This window comes from Paecilomyces variotii (assembly GCF_004022145.1).
Source record: "Paecilomyces variotii strain CBS 101075 chromosome Unknown C8Q69scaffold_3, whole genome shotgun sequence".
NCBI lineage: Eukaryota > Fungi > Ascomycota > Eurotiomycetes > Eurotiales > Thermoascaceae > Paecilomyces > Paecilomyces variotii.
The window spans coordinates 855,358-872,692 of NW_021167142.1; the positions used below are offsets into that span (position 1 = coordinate 855,358).

The 17,335-nt window shown below is 48.0% G+C and overlaps 6 protein-coding genes across 6 annotated transcripts; 1 reads left to right on the plus strand and 5 right to left on the minus strand.

The window, feature by feature from the left end:
- Nucleotides 1-52: 52 nt before the first annotated feature.
- Nucleotides 53-1,527, minus strand: C8Q69DRAFT_205388 (CDP-diacylglycerol-inositol 3-phosphatidyltransferase PIS). Its single transcript, XM_028626130.1, has 4 exons — nt 1,518-1,527; nt 1,061-1,394; nt 628-1,004; nt 53-570 (listed from the first exon to the last, which is right to left on the minus strand). Exons 2-4 carry the CDS (start codon nt 1,215-1,217, stop codon nt 193-195), a joined length of 912 nt encoding a protein of 303 aa, XP_028486449.1. The 5' UTR covers nt 1,218-1,394; nt 1,518-1,527; the 3' UTR covers nt 53-192.
- A 571-nt stretch (nt 1,528-2,098) lies between these two features.
- C8Q69DRAFT_461257 (putative dipeptidase) lies at nt 2,099-3,981 on the minus strand. Its single transcript, XM_028630235.1, has 3 exons — nt 3,381-3,981; nt 2,626-3,297; nt 2,099-2,561 (listed from the first exon to the last, which is right to left on the minus strand). Exons 1-3 carry the CDS (start codon nt 3,786-3,788, stop codon nt 2,331-2,333), a joined length of 1,311 nt encoding a protein of 436 aa, XP_028486450.1. The 5' UTR covers nt 3,789-3,981; the 3' UTR covers nt 2,099-2,330.
- A 560-nt stretch (nt 3,982-4,541) lies between these two features.
- Nucleotides 4,542-5,923, plus strand: C8Q69DRAFT_205414 (hypothetical protein). Its single transcript, XM_028626132.1, has one exon. The coding sequence runs from the start codon at nt 4,654-4,656 to the stop codon at nt 5,527-5,529; it is 876 nt and encodes a 291-aa protein (XP_028486451.1). The 5' UTR covers nt 4,542-4,653; the 3' UTR covers nt 5,530-5,923.
- Nucleotides 5,924-6,780: 857 nt separating this feature from the next.
- C8Q69DRAFT_205412 (phosphatase 2C-like domain-containing protein) lies at nt 6,781-9,055 on the minus strand. Its single transcript, XM_028626131.1, has 2 exons — nt 8,782-9,055; nt 6,781-8,655 (listed from the first exon to the last, which is right to left on the minus strand). Exons 1-2 carry the CDS (start codon nt 8,840-8,842, stop codon nt 6,998-7,000), a joined length of 1,719 nt encoding a protein of 572 aa, XP_028486452.1. The 5' UTR covers nt 8,843-9,055; the 3' UTR covers nt 6,781-6,997.
- Nucleotides 9,056-9,496: 441 nt separating this feature from the next.
- C8Q69DRAFT_518692 (hypothetical protein) lies at nt 9,497-11,327 on the minus strand (the record flags this gene model as incomplete). The annotated part of the gene is made up of 3 exons (XM_028633447.1): nt 9,497-10,213; nt 10,268-11,156; nt 11,295-11,327. The coding sequence occupies 3 exons, from the start codon at nt 11,325-11,327 to the stop codon at nt 9,741-9,743; spliced, it is 1,395 nt and encodes a 464-aa protein (XP_028486453.1). The 3' UTR covers nt 9,497-9,740.
- Nucleotides 11,328-15,272: 3,945 nt separating this feature from the next.
- C8Q69DRAFT_443223 (putative RNA splicing factor (Pad-1)) lies at nt 15,273-17,171 on the minus strand (the record flags this gene model as incomplete). Its single annotated transcript, XM_028628898.1, has 4 exons — nt 15,273-15,531; nt 15,593-16,081; nt 16,138-16,443; nt 16,504-17,171. 4 exons carry the CDS (start codon nt 17,169-17,171, stop codon nt 15,273-15,275), a joined length of 1,722 nt encoding a protein of 573 aa, XP_028486454.1.
- Between the last annotated feature and the right edge of the window lie 164 nt (nt 17,172-17,335).

Genomic DNA, 17,335 nt, shown 5'->3' on the forward strand with positions numbered 1-17,335 from the left:
AACCCCTTAACCAAGGCCTGTAACCCGAACTCCAGAGCTCGAGATGTGATAGTCGGTTTTGCGTGGAGAAAGTCGCCGTGAGTGGAAGTTCCCACAAAGCGAAGAGTAGAACATGAAGTCAGACTCTTATGGCATCATCCTTAGCAGGGTCAATGGCTGGAGGACCTGTGTGCTCCGTGTCTGGAGACAGACTTAAGTCGCCTTGACGGCGCGAGCAGCTTTCCGGTTGGCCAAATCGCCCTCCGCAAGCCACCTGCTAGCCTTGACCAACTGTACCACGTTGATAAATTGCTTAATAGCCATAACGGGTGCCGAGATACCAGTAATCACCCACGGCCAGAAGCTGTCCATCTTGTTGGCACGGGCCAACTCCAGAGCCCCAGCACTCCAAGGACTCGCGAACAGGCTGGTCGGGACCGGGTGCGCAGGATTTCCTGGCTGAGCAGACTGGCCCTGAGAAGCAGGAATTGGCTGCAGGAGAGATGGCGATAAGATGGGCGACGAAAAGGAAAGAAGATAGAGCCCGATGAAGAAGAGCTCGTTCAAGGCACAGCATATGAACAGTACAGTCTATACACATACAGTGTTAGCAAACCCCCCGGAGGACACCGGAGGCAACGAACATACCCTGCTGTGGTAATATTGGTAAAGAATCCAGCTGCGGCTGGAATCAACCTTTTTGTGGCTTTGACCTGCGCCGCCCATGGACAAGGTAGCGTACATGTGCATGTAGTGACTGGCCAGATCCAAGCTAATCAGACCTTGGAACAGGATGGCCCATCGCGGCCAAGCGGAGCTCAGGAAGACGAGCAGACAGGCGGTCGTACAGCGATCCGTGACCATATCCAAGACCGCGCCGAATGTGGTGGACTGGTTGAAATGACGCGCCGCCACGCCATCCAGCGCGTCTAGTAGACACGATATACTGTATAGAAGGGAGCAGGTTCGGGGATGCAGGGGCATGTAGTAAAGTGAAGCTACGGCTAAAACGATTCGCGAGTAACCTAGTAGACAGTTAGGTCGCGTGTCAACAAAAGACCATATTCTTTCCAGCACTTACCAATCACGTTCGGGTAGAAGAGGAAGACGTTCTCATCGGGCTCTTCTACAACGGTGGGGTCGTTCACCTCGTTGGAAATCAATGCAGCATTACCACCGGGTGAGACGTCGATCTCGGCCGCAGCAGCAGCCTTCTGTCTTCTCGTGCGAGCGCTCATATTGATTGTGAGATTGTGGTGCGGAGGAGGTTGATGTATGATCCGATGATGGCAGACACAAGAATCTGTGCGAGTGGCTTCCCCGATCGACTATCCAGAGGCGCAGGCCTAAGCAAGGTCCGCAATCTGTCTGTCCTAGGAGCTTTCCGGAGACGTGTCAATCGTAAAAGGCACGGGCTGCTTAGCGATCACATCTGTCAGCAAGCAGATCTCCTCCAATAGTTACCCAACAGACATACAAATACAAACGCGCCATCTTTGCATCATTGTGCGGATTTCAGCAGTGGGAAGCAGACTTACATTCTCAAGGCAAAAAGATGTCAAGGCGCACCCGCGATCTCTAAATGCCGGAGTTTCAATAGAAAAGAAAAGGAGAAATCAATGACGCAGAGAACCGGGCCCTGAAGCTCGATTGTTCAGATAACAAGGTGCGCAATAACTGCCGTCCAAGTACGAGTTTGTCCAGGAAAAGCCTGGTCGTGTGAGTGTTAGATAAGATGATAAGGACGTTTTCTCCTGCGTGGCAGGTGTTCTCGTTTAGCTTGGACCGGTTGGCGCAGGGAAAGGAGGAAATGGCTGCGGCTAGTCCGGGGGGATTGCTAGAGTGGGATCGGCGATCAAGGACTGTGCCCTCAGGCTTCACGTTACTAGGTACGGAGTACGGAGTAGTTAGTGAGAGATTTCCAAGCTAGGCAGAGACGCGGTTACTTACCTAGATGACGTCCACTTCTAGAAAAGGGTGTTTAATGCCGTTAACTACCCGATGTATGCTTGTAATTGTATGTATCCCCTGCGGTTGAGGACGTTCCTAATCGGTCTGCGGCTCGTTTCACGTGACCACTGGAATTAGGCAGAGAAGCTTAATAACTAATCTAGTTAAAGAGCCTCTAGAAGATAGTTAAGGGGCCCTAAGACCTAGTTAAAGACAACCCCTAAAATAGTTAAGCCATCGCGTGTAACTATGGGATAGCAGACTATCCGCATAACCGTTTAGACTTTAACTTCACTCATTGTCCTGTTGCCCGCGCATATTTCTTTTTCTTTATGCACTCATAGGAGGCTCTTTCTGCGGATAGTACTGGTATTGTATATCTTAGCATAGAGAAGCATATCTCACCCGCGACAACGCTCAAACATGCGCGGCAAGTCGATGTTTTCAGGGCCCCATGATCTTCCTTCCCACACCTCTTCATTTGGCCTTTCCTCTTTTTGGATCCCTTGAGCTACATCTTCAATCTTCCTCCACGCACGAAGTATATTTTCACCAGCCACCCCACGTGCTTGCGCATCTGTTGCACCGCGCGCTAGAAGAGCCGCGATAAGATTGGGATATTGAGAGGCGTCCTATTGAACAGTTTCAGTGGCATGTCAGTTTATGATTCCGTGCAAGAGAACAGTCAAAACAGACCTCTAATCCTTTCGGAACATTCGGCGTCCCATCAAAATCGGAGCCTATGCCCACATGATCCCACCCTGCTAATTCTGCAATTCTCATAATATGATCAACCACATCCTCGACGGTAGCATTCTCCGGGTGCTCTATGTTGAGAAACCGAGTCACGAAAGGCACCATGATCACGCCGCCATTCTCCTTCATGCTTCTCAAAACGTCATCTGGTGCATGTCTCAGGTGTGGCTCGACGCTATATGCCCCAGAGTGCGAAAATATGACGGGTGCGCGTGTTATGGCTATTACATCTCGCATTGTATTGTGGGACACATGGGCAAGGTCGATCATCATCCCTAGTCTGTTCAGCTCTCTTACAAACTCTCGACCAAATGATGTCAGGCCCTTATCCTCCTTCCCTGAATCCACCGTAGTCCAGGCCGTACCGAAGGCGTTATCGCAATTATGAGTCAAAGTTATATAACGAGCTCCCATGTCGAACATTATTCGAATAGCCCCTAGCGAATTTCCCGTCTGGTGGCCGCCCTCAATACCAATCATACTAGCAATCTTTCCAGCATTAAATGCAGATCGAGCACAGCTAGGTGTTGTGCATAGTTGAAATGTATCGGAATATTCTGCCACGAAGCGCTTTGTTACGTCGATCTGTTCCAGAGTATCCCGAACTGCCCACTGTGATAGACAGATGTTTAGCTCCAGTATATTGCAGACCGAAAAGGTTCGAGGGAATATTCAATGTCGTCAACCGTACATACATTTGGATCATCTATTCCAGGCTCAACTGGTGCTGCCTCCGTTACGGTCACTGCTCCGGGACATGGGACATAGACGCTCCAGAACTGCCCTCCCATCAGGCCCTTCTTCATTTTGGCAATATCGGTATGACTGAGCAGTCCATCTCTGAAGCTCGACCCGTAAATCTTGTTTCTGAGCTGCTCCCGCATCAAATACGGTAGGTCGTTATGGCCATCGATCAATGGAGTGGTCGATAGAATATGTCGCGTGCGCGCCATGTAGTCATTAGGGTCAATTTCATTCTCGATGAAGGAGAGAAACGACCAGCTGAAAGGATTGACATATGCAAAAATTATAATTATCGAAGAAATAAAAAGATATAACGTTGGAAATGATCTTTGTGAGCGTTGCGCGGATGCCCCGTCCATTTTGAAATCGACGGCTGGGTGAAGCTCGTTTTTAGAAGGGTGAACGGTCGTTAAGTGATTAGTCTTATCCCTATAATTTATGGGTAACGATGCTCAGCACCAAGGCCATCTCAAGAGGATAGGAGATGGAATATTCGCCAGATCACAGTCCGCATGCGATGTTTCGGCGGACTCCAACTCGGCTATCTTCTAATCTAATCGCAAATTGGAAGCGAGGAGATAAGCATGAGGATGCGCCCAGTTAAGTACAGTTGCGATGCAATCGGGCTAAATCCGCATCTATTGGTGGACGTTCCCATCCTCCATAGATTACCCCGTGGAATAAACCAAGACCCAACTCCGGAAGGAAACAGCAGTTACTAGTAGTCAGCATACATATATGGAGATAAATAATTTATGAGACCATGGATCAGAAGATAAATTAGGACGCAGGTACTTAAGCCGCTACCTAATGGGCAGGAGACTAGTACTACAACATAATAAACTACAATTTCATTGTAGTTTTAGGTTACAGGTCCATGTGAAGCAAATCTCTCTTGGCATGGTTTACGCTTCTCGACTTGTTGTGTCAAAAGTCACCTCCAATCTAACTAATACATACTTTATAACATGCGTAACTTTGATGTTGTAGAGAGACTTTGGGAGATGCGGTGACATCATTTCGTAAACCTTCCCTAGAAGCCGAAGCATAAGTACCTTGTACGTTTAAATACCGGTATATTGTCCAATCCTGGAGACTTATAAACCAGGTAGCATAACCGGAACGATTTCTTTAGATTTCTCATGAATATAGGAGCACCCCGACTTCGGCTCCAGCTGCCTGCCACCACAAGCGGAGATTATCATATCCAGCACTTCAGTCATCATGGCAGTGACAGCAGGTAGGAAGAATAACTATCAACAGCTATTGCATGTCAGTCCTGCAACTAGTGAATACCAGTATTGCGGGGAACAGCACTTCCTTGAAGTCTTTGACAGTGAATATCATGCCTTTGAGAAAGACACGACTGGCCGTAGAAGCCAGTTCTTTATCATGTCTAACGTGGGCGAGAAAACATTTTCAGAGACTTTCTCAAGCCCTGATCCGCAAAAGAGGATTTTCAGTAACTCTTCCTTCGAATACATTCCAGACCACAGTCTACTTCTCGTGAAGATGAGGACTGCAGTCCATGAGCAAGCACATGAGGGCCTCAATACTCTGATTGTCGGCAAATTCACACTCATGAATGGGTTGGGCTTACAGCTGCAACAGATGGGACAAGTCTCGATTACATCGAACGGGCGCACGAAAGCAGCTGATAAGACGTACCGCCCCAAGGATCTCCCGCAAGGCCGCTCTCCCCTCTGGCCCACGGTGATTATCGAAGCCGGATACTCTGAAGAGAAAGTGAAGCTTGCGGATGACGCTCGCTGGTGGCTGTTGGAAGCAGATGGTGACCTGAAGACAGCTCTCACCATTTCTATTCATACAAAAAGAAAAGAGAGCACCGTTGAAAAGTGGGAATTAATCCCACGGCCAACACGGCAGGACAAGAATAAGAAAGTTGCGGAAGTGACTGGGCATATTGTTATGTCCCAGAAAGAAGATGACCCCATCGACGTGACAGGCCATCCCCTAACGCTTCCTTTCGAACACTTCTTCCTTCGTCCCGCTAACCCTGGCGAAGGGGATATTATCCTGGATAAGTCGGAGATGGAAATCATCGCGGAACTGGTCTGGAATGTACATCCCAAGGTTTGAGATATCTGGGCTGGCACTCTGAATATTGCTACTTCTTGACTCAAAATAACATGTTTTAATCTCTAGACAATTCGATAACCGCTATATCCTCGTCTAAATATTTTAACAGACCTAGGGGCCACTCGGGACCTCTAAGGAGTTCCCCTTTTTGGTCTAGTCGTGCAGTCGACTTCCGTCATACTTCATATACGCTGCATCCAAATCTATCTCCAGAATTATCGAAATCATTTTTTGCGATCGCCTCGGTCGCCTCGACGACCAAAATGCCAATAGGCATTTGAACTGGTTCCCTGAGATGCCAATCTTAATAGAAAGCAGCTCATTGGGGGAAAGAAAAATACAAGAAAGGTTGATCGGTGCCTTTCCCAGAGCAAAAGCTTAAGACAGAATTAGACACGATGCTAATCGTGCTATATGTCTTTTTTCTTAACATTCTGTATAATTTATTGTTAACAGATTTCCTTTTAGGGAGGCTAAGAAGTTGGACACCACGAAAAGTGGCTTGCCACAGCTCATAATCTATCTTGCTGCGGTTCAGGACAGCCGAAAGCAAACTGTAAAGCCGAACTACTCAGTTTTCGGAATTCTGTCCAATTCTGAGGACGTCATTTTCGAGCATCTATATTCACAAAAAAACCTCTTCGTCTCGAGGCCTTACATGTGGAACTGAGAGAAAGCTATCATTATTTAATAGATCAATAAGATCCTTTTAGATGCAATTCATCCATCTCCGCATACAACGCCCGTCAAGACCGCAAATACCAGCCTAATGGCCCTATCAAAACTTGCTCAATCAAGGCTATCATTTTGGACCAGCGGGTGGAACAGTCGAGATCCTTGAGGATGATCGGATTCAACGTTATGCAATTGTTCATTCCCTTGAGAGTGGGCACTAGGTGCCCACTCCTGATTACGCCAATGGATGATCCAGACAATGTTGGGGATGGAGAATAAGCGGAGATCACACATGGGCATCCGGATAACAGCTCGAAGTAAATCCTTTCTCTGCTGCGGGAGAACGCCACATCTAATCATTAACAGATAGATGAAATCCACTGTATATACTCAGTCCTTTTGAAGATAATATAGAATGCTGGTGCAACTAGAACAGCAGGAATGAGGCATAAGCTCTGGGATGGTTTGAACGGAGATCACTTCTGATAGAGAGAAACTCCAAAGGGAACAGCGTGGGAGAAAAGGATAAGTAAACATGCCACTTGGAACTAAATGATTAAGCTAGATGTTAGAACAGATTGTTTGTTCCCAAACAAAACTACCACCATTTTATTGCTGTTACTAGCAATTGCACCTGGCCATGTACAGAAATATCAAAGAATATGCACCAATTCTAGCACCCAGACTGTCCTATTGCTGGAATTTAAAGCCCCCGCAGCCGGAAAATGCAATGCAAACCTATATAGATATAAAAACTTCAAAATTCTACTACTGCTTCTCGAATCTGGCGTGTTCACGTCCGTGACCTGCGCGGATCCGTAGCCTCCTGTCTTCTCCAGTCCCGGGACTCTTTCGTACCCATGCTCCCCAATCCGCCTTCCAGCCGACGCTCCCATCCACCTAAGCGTACAACCAAGCAGGTCGCGTTATCGCCTACATCACTCACCTCCGTAGCAAAGTTCACAACATCTTTGGCTCCTTGGTCGGGGGTTTTGGCCTCTTTGATAATATCTGCAACTTCCTGATCCGACAGAGCATCACTCACTCCGTCTGACATGAGCACAAGAAACGAGTACTCTGCAGGTCCCATTTCAATCCGTCTGATCTCCGGTTCTGCAGAAACGCCGATCCGCTTTGACCGAATGTCCCCAAAAGCCCGAGTGTTTGCTAATCCGCTCATGCGTTCTTCGCCGAAGGAATCGGTGACAAAAGTTGCCGCATATCTGCGCAATCGACTGCCCTCAATAGGTGAAGACGGGTGGTGAACAGAAGTAACCGGAATAGCCTCGCCACTGGCAGTGGAGCACAAGAGAATCCTCGTATCGCCAACGTGAGAGATGAGGAGGGAGGACGGGGCAGAAGGGTGCCAAAAAGGTATCGGTGTGGGAGTTGAGATCATAGCAACGCTGCAGGTGCTTCCACCCTTGAACCTTTCACGCCCTCCAATCTGCGGCGTTCGCGTTCGACTAGGTTTCTCCAGGATCTCGTCTTCGTTCAGCGGTTTGTCTGCCTGGACAACGTCGCTGTCACGCTTCGAAGCTTGCGCAGAGACAAAGTCAAGGTCCGCACGAAGGAAAGCGTATTCCATGACTTCTTCAATGCTGACGCTGCTATTTGTCTCATTCTTATTCGCAGGTGTCGAGCTATCTGCACGGCTTCCGCACTCGTCTTCCCCGTAGTAAGTGAAGTGAGCGGGTCTAAATCGCCTGAAGTACCCTCCTACAAGGTATTTCCATTCGTCCAACATGCTCCTCTCCAGTTCTCCGATTCGTCGCCTATTGCCGTGCTGCATAATGGGCAGTGCGGCATCAGAGTCTTGTGCATCTTCGTACTGCTCCCCCAGTAACTCAGACGAAGCGGCGTCATCCCGTCTCCTCAAACTTGACTGCAACTCAAAATCTGCCGCTGTGTCTTCAATATATGTGTGCAGACTATCCCGCAGAAATTCGCTGCACTCAGAACCACCATGGCCATCAAATATCCCGAAGTAGAACACCTGGGGATCTCCGCTTGCACTTTCCGCTCCTCGAGTTTCATTCAGAGGTGCGTTCCGTCGCCGAATTGTTAAAGATCGCGGTACTCGCTTCGCAAATGCGGGGATCTCAATCACGCCAGCCTGGTACGTGTCTTCATTGTAAGGACGAGATCCTCTGGAGAAAGAAGCCCCAAAGTGATGCTTAGCACTGCGAAGCGGAATTCGGACAACGGTTGTTTCTCGTCCCGCCAAGGGCTGTAGTACGGCGGGGGGCTGCGATATTTCCCCCGTATGAGGCGTAGAAGCTGCACGAGGAAGTTTGTGAAAGGATGGAGACGGCGCTCTCGAATCTGGATGCAGAGACGACGATGGTAGGTGTGTCACGAAATAACTGTGGAAATGCCGCCGCCTAGGATTCCGGCTGCCATTGCGCAAGGATTCGGAAGAATGGCGGCGTGCGAACAACGCGATGAAGCCTGTTTTACAAGATACGGTCAGAAAGATCTAATAATAGTACATTGGCAGAACAATCATGACATTGCCCTAGGGATCGACTGAGGGGATCAAAGATCAGGGCAACGAAGAGGAAGGCGGCAACGCACTGTAACTGTCGGCCAGCGTCCAGACCGCGATGGTCGCTCGCTTTGTGGAATTCGCGATCATGAAGATATGATCATTGAGCGCGTGAGGTTGATGATGCCGTAGTCTGAAAGAGGGAGTTTTCGGCTTTTCCAAAGCCTTGCGACGGGGGTTGAGCAGGTCGAACTTGCGGACTGGCAATGGCCCGAGCGCTGTCTGCTCTCTGAGTAGTTATTCAAACTTGAGTAGCACAGAGGGAAAACGGAACAGTTGATAAGCGGAAGTCCTTTGTCTTCCAGTGTAACGAACTCGAGACCACACAGCACAGTGGGTGTTAAAGGGGAATATTCCAGATGTTGAGCCCAGCCACTTTTCGCTGGCCGGGAAGGTTGCCTTCCGCCAGGTTTGGTTCGTCCTTTTCCGTGATATTTGCCGTTCACCAAGTTATCCGAGGCCGTTGCGCAATGATACCATCCAACAGAACTAAAGATCATAGTGGAATTGTTCCTTTTTAATTGGCTCTGTTTGAATTGCAGAGCCAACCAGATCTGGGAAGTAGTAAGTTTCTGCCTATCGAAAGGTCCTCACATGCGCATTTGATACAATCTGCCAACAAGTCGCACCGCTGTAATGGAGTAATCATATTGATCTTTGTGAGAATGAAAATCCTACTAATATGTGATCTGGTGCCCTCTGCTTGCATAATACAGCAGTAACTAACTAATACCACAATACAAGTGAAACAACATGTAGTCTCGTCACGCTGCGATAGAGCAAAAAGGCACAAAGGCCCGAGAAAGGAAATAGCACTTTTATCCCTCAAGCATCTATTCAGATGCATATGAAGGCCTTCAGAATGTTTGGCATAGGTTATGGGATATTCAGTTTACATTGTTATCATCTATCGGCCGAGATCTGACATTGAAGAAAAGAAAAGATAACTTGATTTAAACAACATCGTTCTTCTGTTAAACAAGTAAGCCTAGCTTTGTGGTCTAGGAGCTGGCTTCAGAAGAACATTGCCCAGGTGAATGAGCTGGATCTGCGATGAAGAACCAGAATTGTGCCGCATCTTTATTATGGGCGTGATCCCAAGCCTAACGCGCGCTCCATTTCTCATTAAAACAGCTGGATCTCCTTTCATGACTGTGTCCCGATTAACCATTGTTGTTTGGTCAAAAGTGTCGTTGTTCACTGGGAACTCCAGTTTATATTCAAACAGTGCCGAGAACATATCCAGCGACAGACCGTGGGCTTCTGACACAATATTGAAAAGGTCAGACCAGGCATTAGGACCTCCTTCGTAGGTAAGGGGTCCGATAAGCTGCCACAGCTTCTCAGTGCGCTCGTTGATGCGCCTTCGTGTAAACTCTGAGAACCCAGCCTTCCGTTTGACGTTATTCACCTGATTCGCTGTTGCAATATGCATCATGTTCCTCACGGTCACGGGGGTGTCTACAGATACCAGTCAGTCATCCTTCTCTACTACCTCAAAGTATTGTCTGCTACCTGGGAACAGTTGCTTCTTGATCTGACCAATCTCGGAGTCGGTCACTGAATCGAACCCCTTCACGACGGTAATCTTGAGCACTTCACGCACGAGGTAGAAGTTGATTGCTTTAGCAACCAGGTGGAAGCGGGTGTCATCGGTACCTAGCAGGTTGAATGCACCGTGAGTGTCGGAAATGACCATCAGATAGTTTTTGACCCTTTGATCAACTTTGCTGTCCTTTCTGACGTCCGGCAAGTTTGCATGAACTTGGCCGAAAACCTCAGATTTCCGCCAAAGTTCCTGAAATCTCGAGACAAATCCAGTAGAAATACGATTGTAATCGAGGTGCGGAAAGGAGTGAGTGCTCATGAACGAAGTTGCACCATCAGGTGCCGGTGAAAGCCTCAGTTGCTGATGTGCCGCTGAACCCGTACTCCCACCAGAGGTCGGAGCGTCCACTGGGAGTTCAAATTTCGGGGGAGTCTGGTCGAAAATCGAAGGCTGTCCTCTAACATTCCCAAATGGGCTCTCTTGAGATCCATGACGAAGGGGGGTCATCGGAACACTTGCTGGACGCTTCGACTTTGGATCAGATATAGTCTTGCTCTGATTGCTAATGGTGATCTTCTGTCTCTGGATGGTTTCCTCGAGCTCGGAGATCTGACTCTGGAGACGACGAATGGTGTCGTTGTTCCTTCTGATCGTTTTCCGAGCATCATCGAGTTCGATTTGTGCTTGTTCAAGCTGCCGCAGCGTTGCTTGATGTGTACCTTGCAGCTGTTCGTAGTCACGAACCATCACACCGTACTGTCTGGGAGTTTGAGGAATAGTCGGACCAGGGCTTCCCAGAAACTGGTTCCGACTAGGTGTCAATGGAACCGGCAGGTGAGGAGAACCGCATGATGACTGCATCGTATACAGCGTATACCGATACTCTAAGACGATAGCTTAAGGTTGAAGGTTGAAGAACGAGGTGACGAAGAATTGCGATGATATGTCAAGGAGAATCTTAAAAGCAGGGGATATTTTGAAGTCTGCGCTCACTTTTACGCTCTGGTACGCGTCCATTAGCGCCATTATACGCGTGCATTTGCACATCTAACTGACAAAGGAAGAGCTGGGCAGTGAGTTTACTCTAAAGCCTCGTGAGAAAGCTCGTAATGAGGCTTTATTGTGTTCCTACTCCACCTGGCCTTTATGCAGCAAACATTCCTTGTCTATGCTTCATGCGCAAGGTATACTGAGAAGTTTGTGTCACAGAATGCACGGCTCCTTCTTGGGGTTTGGTTGCAATATGGGCTGCTCTACCTCTCGGTCCATAAAGAAGTCTGTATGTAAGTATTTAGACTCTTTATATTCAGGTTATTAGTATATCAGAAGGCTGGTTTCTCCTGCGAAAATGTTCACCAAATGCATGCTTGGATATCATGCTGATTATAATGATCTACTTTCATTTATACCTTCTTCCTGGTTCCATCGTGACGATATCTTGGTTTGAAGAGGATGGATTCCGTCAGTTGAAATGCAGCCGGAGGTGTCAAATGCACAGATATCAGATCCTCCTTGGAAACCACGCTCCATAGAGAAGAGCAAGGCTTAATATCTTCGAATGCCGTCGCACTGGATGTCGCCAGGCATGTTTTTGAACCTTGAGAGCTTTGCCGTTGAGCCTCTGGCGAATAAGCTGTGACCGAGTTGAGCTATCTCCAGTTCCAACTCATAATAAGGTGTGTATGCTGTGCAAGAATAAGCTTTCCCATGTTATATCTTGTTTCTGGAAAATATAGATACTTTTCTCTAACAGAAAAGACATTACTTAGGTTCCAAGATGAGAGATCATAAATGTCGAGACAGTTCCTGGCTCTGGATTCCGGATCCGCAGTGATAGACGTTCGGCCTTTTTTTTCTTCTTTACGAGACACTGGATTTCACGCACTATCTATCTTCCATCGTTCATGCATTGACCTTTATCCACCGGGGCACTTTGACCGAAGACTGAATAACCAACTTCTACCTGAGCCCAGCAACTTGTAGGTTAGGGATGCTAGACTACTGGCAGCCCTTAGTGGATGCAAGTATGTGGGATCCATACTGGAGGATAGATCGTCATCGTCTCAACTGGGTTCCCCTCCTTTGTCCATCGACTATTGATTGTCTTTATGTTTCAACAATTCGAGATACTTAGCCACGTCTGTTCACAATCCCAGTTGCGGCCTCGTTTCATTTTTCCATAAATGAATACAATATGATACATTTACGAGCCGATTTGCTAAACATATGTGGACCTGTCGGCCTTATCTATTCCAGTATGGTTCATAAATCGATATACCAAGGTTTCTGTTTCCGGCTCTCTGTCAGAATAGCTAGATATAAAGTGAAAAATTGCAATCTCTAGAATGCGGAGTAAAAGATCGGAAATTGGACTCTGCTGAACTCGTCGTACTAGATAATTGTGACATGAAGCGTTCCGCCAAACTCATGGTTTGCGTGCATCTGGAGAGATCTTTCTCCATTTGTTGTATTTATATTTATCCAGCGCACTAGGATCTGGACGGCAATATTTGGAACTTGTCCTTCGGTAGCTATGCTCTGATAGTATCCACGAAGCCTCTGACCCTTTGTTCGGCTCTGCTATCCTTTCCTGACGTTCGGGGAGTTTGCATGTACAGTGCTTGGCCGAACGCAACATCATAAGTACTGCCATTCATCATATCAGCTGGCGATGACTGTTCTCGGGACACTATACCTTCGTAATGCAAGTGATATTGGTGACCATAGAGCTTCCAAGTGGGTGAGAGAGGCACAGCCGCCGATCCAGGTAGTTGAAGATTCTGCCATTGTCTCGATGTAACAAATGGCTAGGCGTTGACACATCCAACTACTACCGGGGTCTTTGATGTGGAAGAGGCAGACCCCGAGAGACACACCCGGTCAATTCCATCGCTCTGATGGAAATCTAGCTTTGTGGTCTAGGAGAGCTCGGGTCCAGTAGGATATTTCTCAGGTGAGAGAGTCGAGAAGTTGGATTTTGTCATCTAGCCTCGAATGTGGAATTGTTGTAATTGTGAGGAACGGGTCTCATAAATTTCCAAGCTCCTCTCGAGCCATTGGACATATTTATACTTCAAGAATGCCTCGACAGGATTCGTGACGATGGCCCAGAACTGTTCAAGAAGGGGATAGAATCAGGCCAATGGATCGAAAGTTTCAGCTCAGAGACCCGACAAAGATCAACACCTGCGATAGATGTTGAGGCAGTGCGATTTCGGCTAGTTGTTCCCTATCGAATAACTTATGATTAGGAACCTTTTTTGCTATATGAAAAGCTCCCCATTCCGAGCGCAGTAGCTGGGAATGAATAAGGAGATAACTTACCCGGGTCTCTATGGTTCTGCTCCTGTTGATGGGTTTCGGCGATTTCGATCTTTGGGGTCAAGTCTAGGTACTTATGGATTGGATTGACGGACGCCAGTCCTGGTATTATTCTGCGAGAAAAGAGAACAATACGTTCTGCGTCATTGGCATGGGGAAGAGACAAAGTTCCTGTATATACGAGACAAGCAGCAACGATATATATTGAGGCGCGTGTTCAGCGAAGGTATATCGGAGTCCGAGCTAACCACCCATATCAGAGGAATAGTTGGTCGCTCGGTGGAGAGTGTAGTAGTTCGTGATGAATGGCTGCTACCAAATCGCAACCGCACCAGGGAATGACCTTGAGAGCAACGAATCGATCTGCGTACTCAAATATTAGCGATTGTCAGAGTCGACGTGTACAAGTCAATACAGGCTAGGATGAAAACAGCGTTTCTCTAATTTCAAGAGTATGAACTTTCCAAGTATCATCCAATGGAATTCAAGAAGTTGACTCAAACTTAGCAAAATTCCTTGAGTCTGCTTGATAAAGTCGCGGACAATTTATACAAAATGTTCGTAGTTATATAACGCGTCTGGTCATTGGCAACGAAAACGGTTCCATGTCAGGAGGAATGAGAAAGGATAATAGAGTGTTAACTATACTATATAGGCTCACTCCTGGGCCGACGCATCCAAGGAAGGGGTCGATAATAACGCTCTGCAAGAACAAAAAGAAAGAGAGAAAAGTATCAAATCACACACAGATATATATAATCTCAACATGGCAGTGGAGACACAGAGAACAGAAATCCTATCTTCCAATGACAGATACCTCTCGTATTTAAGCTTAGTTCGAAAAGATGAGATCGTGTAGGGTACGTTTGTATCATCGCGGATTCCATCTTCTTCCAGTCGTGGCCATATGCAAGTAACCTCTACATAGGCCCGAATCTAGCAGACAAAGAAGCGAACAAATCTGGATATGCACATTGCCTCCACTCTCAAAGAGAAAGACGGGGACGATAAGCGGGCTTATGCGGGTATGCCAGCGTCCGAAGAGACTTTGAGACCTAATATGCAATGTCTAATCAGTTCTTTGAGACAAAGCGGTTTCTTACAGGTAGTTGCTGCGGAAGCAAGTACGACGTGTATATGCGGAAATAAGTTGCAGCACTGCAGAGATCACAGGTAATGTGGTCCTCCTTGAAGCGGTTGACATTGGACATTCGCTTAGGAGGCTCACATGTAGGGAACGACAGCCAACTTAGCGTTTCGCAGATGTAGGACAAGTGGGGGGGAATAAGGTAGGACAAACTACAGCAGCTTGCCGGGTTACGGAACGACCTTGGAAACCTAACATATACCTGAAACGGAAGGCAGATTCTGAAACTACTGAACGGGTGGTTTGACTCTCATTTGATATACATATCCACGATAAACGCTATTTAGAAGGCTCCTATAAACACATCATTTGTCTTGTAGCCTTTCGGCCATCACATAATCATGAATGTACAAGATGTTTGGAGTAATGGCACCTACCACGGGTAGTGTCATCAAAGCACTTGGTCCACGTAGACAGACAAAAGTTGAGTGGACTTCCGCTGCCACGAACTGCGCCTAAGACACAGTCAGAAAAACACTCACCGTATCGGCGTTGCCGATCTTCTAGATCGCCTTTGTCCGGGAAAAAAGACTGCTGTACACAGCGTCGACGACAGGTTGAGCGGTAATCTGGCGACCACCAAAGAAACGGCCGTTGAGGCCCTTGATGGCATTCTCGCCACCCTGGACTCGGTCGAATTTGAGGTAGATATCGCCCTGCGAATGAGGATCTAGAGCAATGTGAACAACGTGGCCATATTTTTCTTCACACTCAGCGCGGACGTCATCCTCCAGCTCCTTGACCCAGCTTTCACCTTCTTCCCTGTTGAAATGTTAGCACATCCTACCTAGCAATTGACGACCAATGGGCAAAGTGAACTTACTCGGCAGGGTCAAACATATTACGCAGCAACACACATCTGCTCGCCATGTTGACATTGACAGGCAATGGCTTGGTCTCGGTCTTCGGTTTGAGAATCTTTGCTTTCTCATCGGCGGAGGGTTCAGGCTCATCTGTTCTGGCAAGTTTCCTCATCAATGCATCTCTGCTATAGTTGTTGAAGTTCACACCAGCAACATCCGTGTCATCCAGAGCACTGGCGCCGCTTGTACCCTTGTCGTCTCTGCCACCTGCACGATCGAAGTTGCCACCGGCACCGCCAGCGTGAACACCGCGGCCTCCTTGGCCAGAGAATAATGAACCCTGGTAACTTGGTTGGTTTGCGCCCTGGCCTTGGAAACGCTGTAAAAGGTTCGCGGTCGATTCAGGGGTGAACTTATCGTTGCCAAGGCCAACACGAATCGGTCGACCAGCAAGATCAAAGCCATTCATCTTCTCCAGGGCCTCACGAGCTTGGTTAGGGTCACGGAACCTGTGATATATTGTTAGTATTGTTCTCATGTATGAGGAAGAACGGATTGAACCTACTGGACAAATCCATATCCTCTGCTGCGTCCGGTCTCGTCCTTCTGTAGTTGGACAAATTCGAGCTCACCGAAAGGTTCAAAAACGTTCTGCAGATCACTCTCAGTGATACTGAAATGAATATTACCAACATATAATCTATGGAACGGAATAGAGTTATGGTTGCCGCTGACAGTGGGATTGCGAGCTTGTCGGTTCTTTTCGGCTTCGGTCAATTGTGCAATAATAGGGATCCCTAGAAGCTTCTGGCCGGTAAGCTGGATAGCAAGGGGAACTGATTCTTCGTCTTTAAATTCGACATAGCCCACACTATAGAGATCATGTTAGTCGTATGAATACCATGTGATTGACGCGAAATTAAGAACTTACCCCTTAGAGCGCCCGCTCACACGATCCTTAACGATCTGAGCTTCCTTCACAGGCCCAACCTTCTCAAAGAAGGCAATTAGCTCTTTAGTCCTGAGACGAGCGGCCAACTGCTGCACAAAGACGGTACGTCTGTCACGCTCATCCTCGGTAAGTTGAGGTTCTGCTGGAGTCCTGCTACGACGCCGTGGACTAGGGCTGCGTTTACGGTCACGGTCTCGACGGCGCCTATCATCGTCACGGTCATCTCTCCGCGAACGTCCTGAAGGACGGTAGTAACGGTCATCACGAGGGGAGCGAGAGCGAGTACGAGCACGTCCTCCACCACGGTAATAGTCACCCCCAGAGCGGTAGTCATCACGGTCGCGGCGAGCGCGGCGTCGGTCGCTGTCGCGGCTCCTGCTCCTCTTTCTGCTTCTATGGCTTCCGTTAGCACTGCCATGCTCGCTTCTCGGACTCTTCATTTCCTCGTCTCCATCGGCATCTCGTTCACGTCGGCGATCGCGACTGCGGTCTCGTCGTCGGCGATCTCTGTCCCGAGAACGATCGCGGTCCTTGCGGTCACTGGGGTCGGCTCTGGAATGGTCATCGCGATCGCGGGAATCTCGCGATTCCTGAACTGAGGGAGCTGCTGCAGATTCGAGAAGAGCTTCAACGTCAAGACCTGACATGGTGACAGAATATCGGACAGAACGCGACGAAGCACAGTACGAGTACGGATGGGGTGGTTGGTCACTTTGTTTCGTTAGAGCGGCAGGACGGACCCGGGTCTGGCTAGCGAACCCTTCTTTGATAGTGAGAGACACGCCTGGAAGACAGTTTCCAGCGTCGTCTC

Bases quoted from the DNA above. Each gene is read 5' to 3' on its own strand.
- C8Q69DRAFT_205412 (XM_028626131.1), bottom strand. From the start codon at position 8,842: ATGATCGCGAATTCCACAAAGCGAGCGACCATCGCGGTCTGGACGCTG. The intron at 8,656-8,781 runs GTGCGTTGCCGC...CTTGTAAAACAG, and splicing joins GACGCTGGCCGACAGTTACA to GCTTCATCGCGTTGTTCGCA.
- C8Q69DRAFT_205414 (XM_028626132.1), top strand. From the start codon at position 4,654: ATGGCAGTGACAGCAGGTAGGAAGAATAACTATCAACAGCTATTGCAT.
- C8Q69DRAFT_205388 (XM_028626130.1), bottom strand. From the start codon at position 1,217: ATGAGCGCTCGCACGAGAAGACAGAAGGCTGCTGCTGCGGCCGAGATC. The intron at 1,005-1,060 runs GTAAGTGCTGGA...ACTGTCTACTAG, and splicing joins CTTCTACCCGAACGTGATTG to GTTACTCGCGAATCGTTTTA. The intron at 571-627 runs GTATGTTCGTTG...GTATGTGTATAG, and splicing joins ACCAATATTACCACAGCAGG to ACTGTACTGTTCATATGCTG.
- C8Q69DRAFT_461257 (XM_028630235.1), bottom strand. From the start codon at position 3,788: ATGGACGGGGCATCCGCGCAACGCTCACAAAGATCATTTCCAACGTTA. The intron at 3,298-3,380 runs GTATGTACGGTT...TGTCTATCACAG, and splicing joins CTGGAATAGATGATCCAAAT to TGGGCAGTTCGGGATACTCT. The intron at 2,562-2,625 runs GTCTGTTTTGAC...ACTGTTCAATAG, and splicing joins ATGTTCCGAAAGGATTAGAG to GACGCCTCTCAATATCCCAA.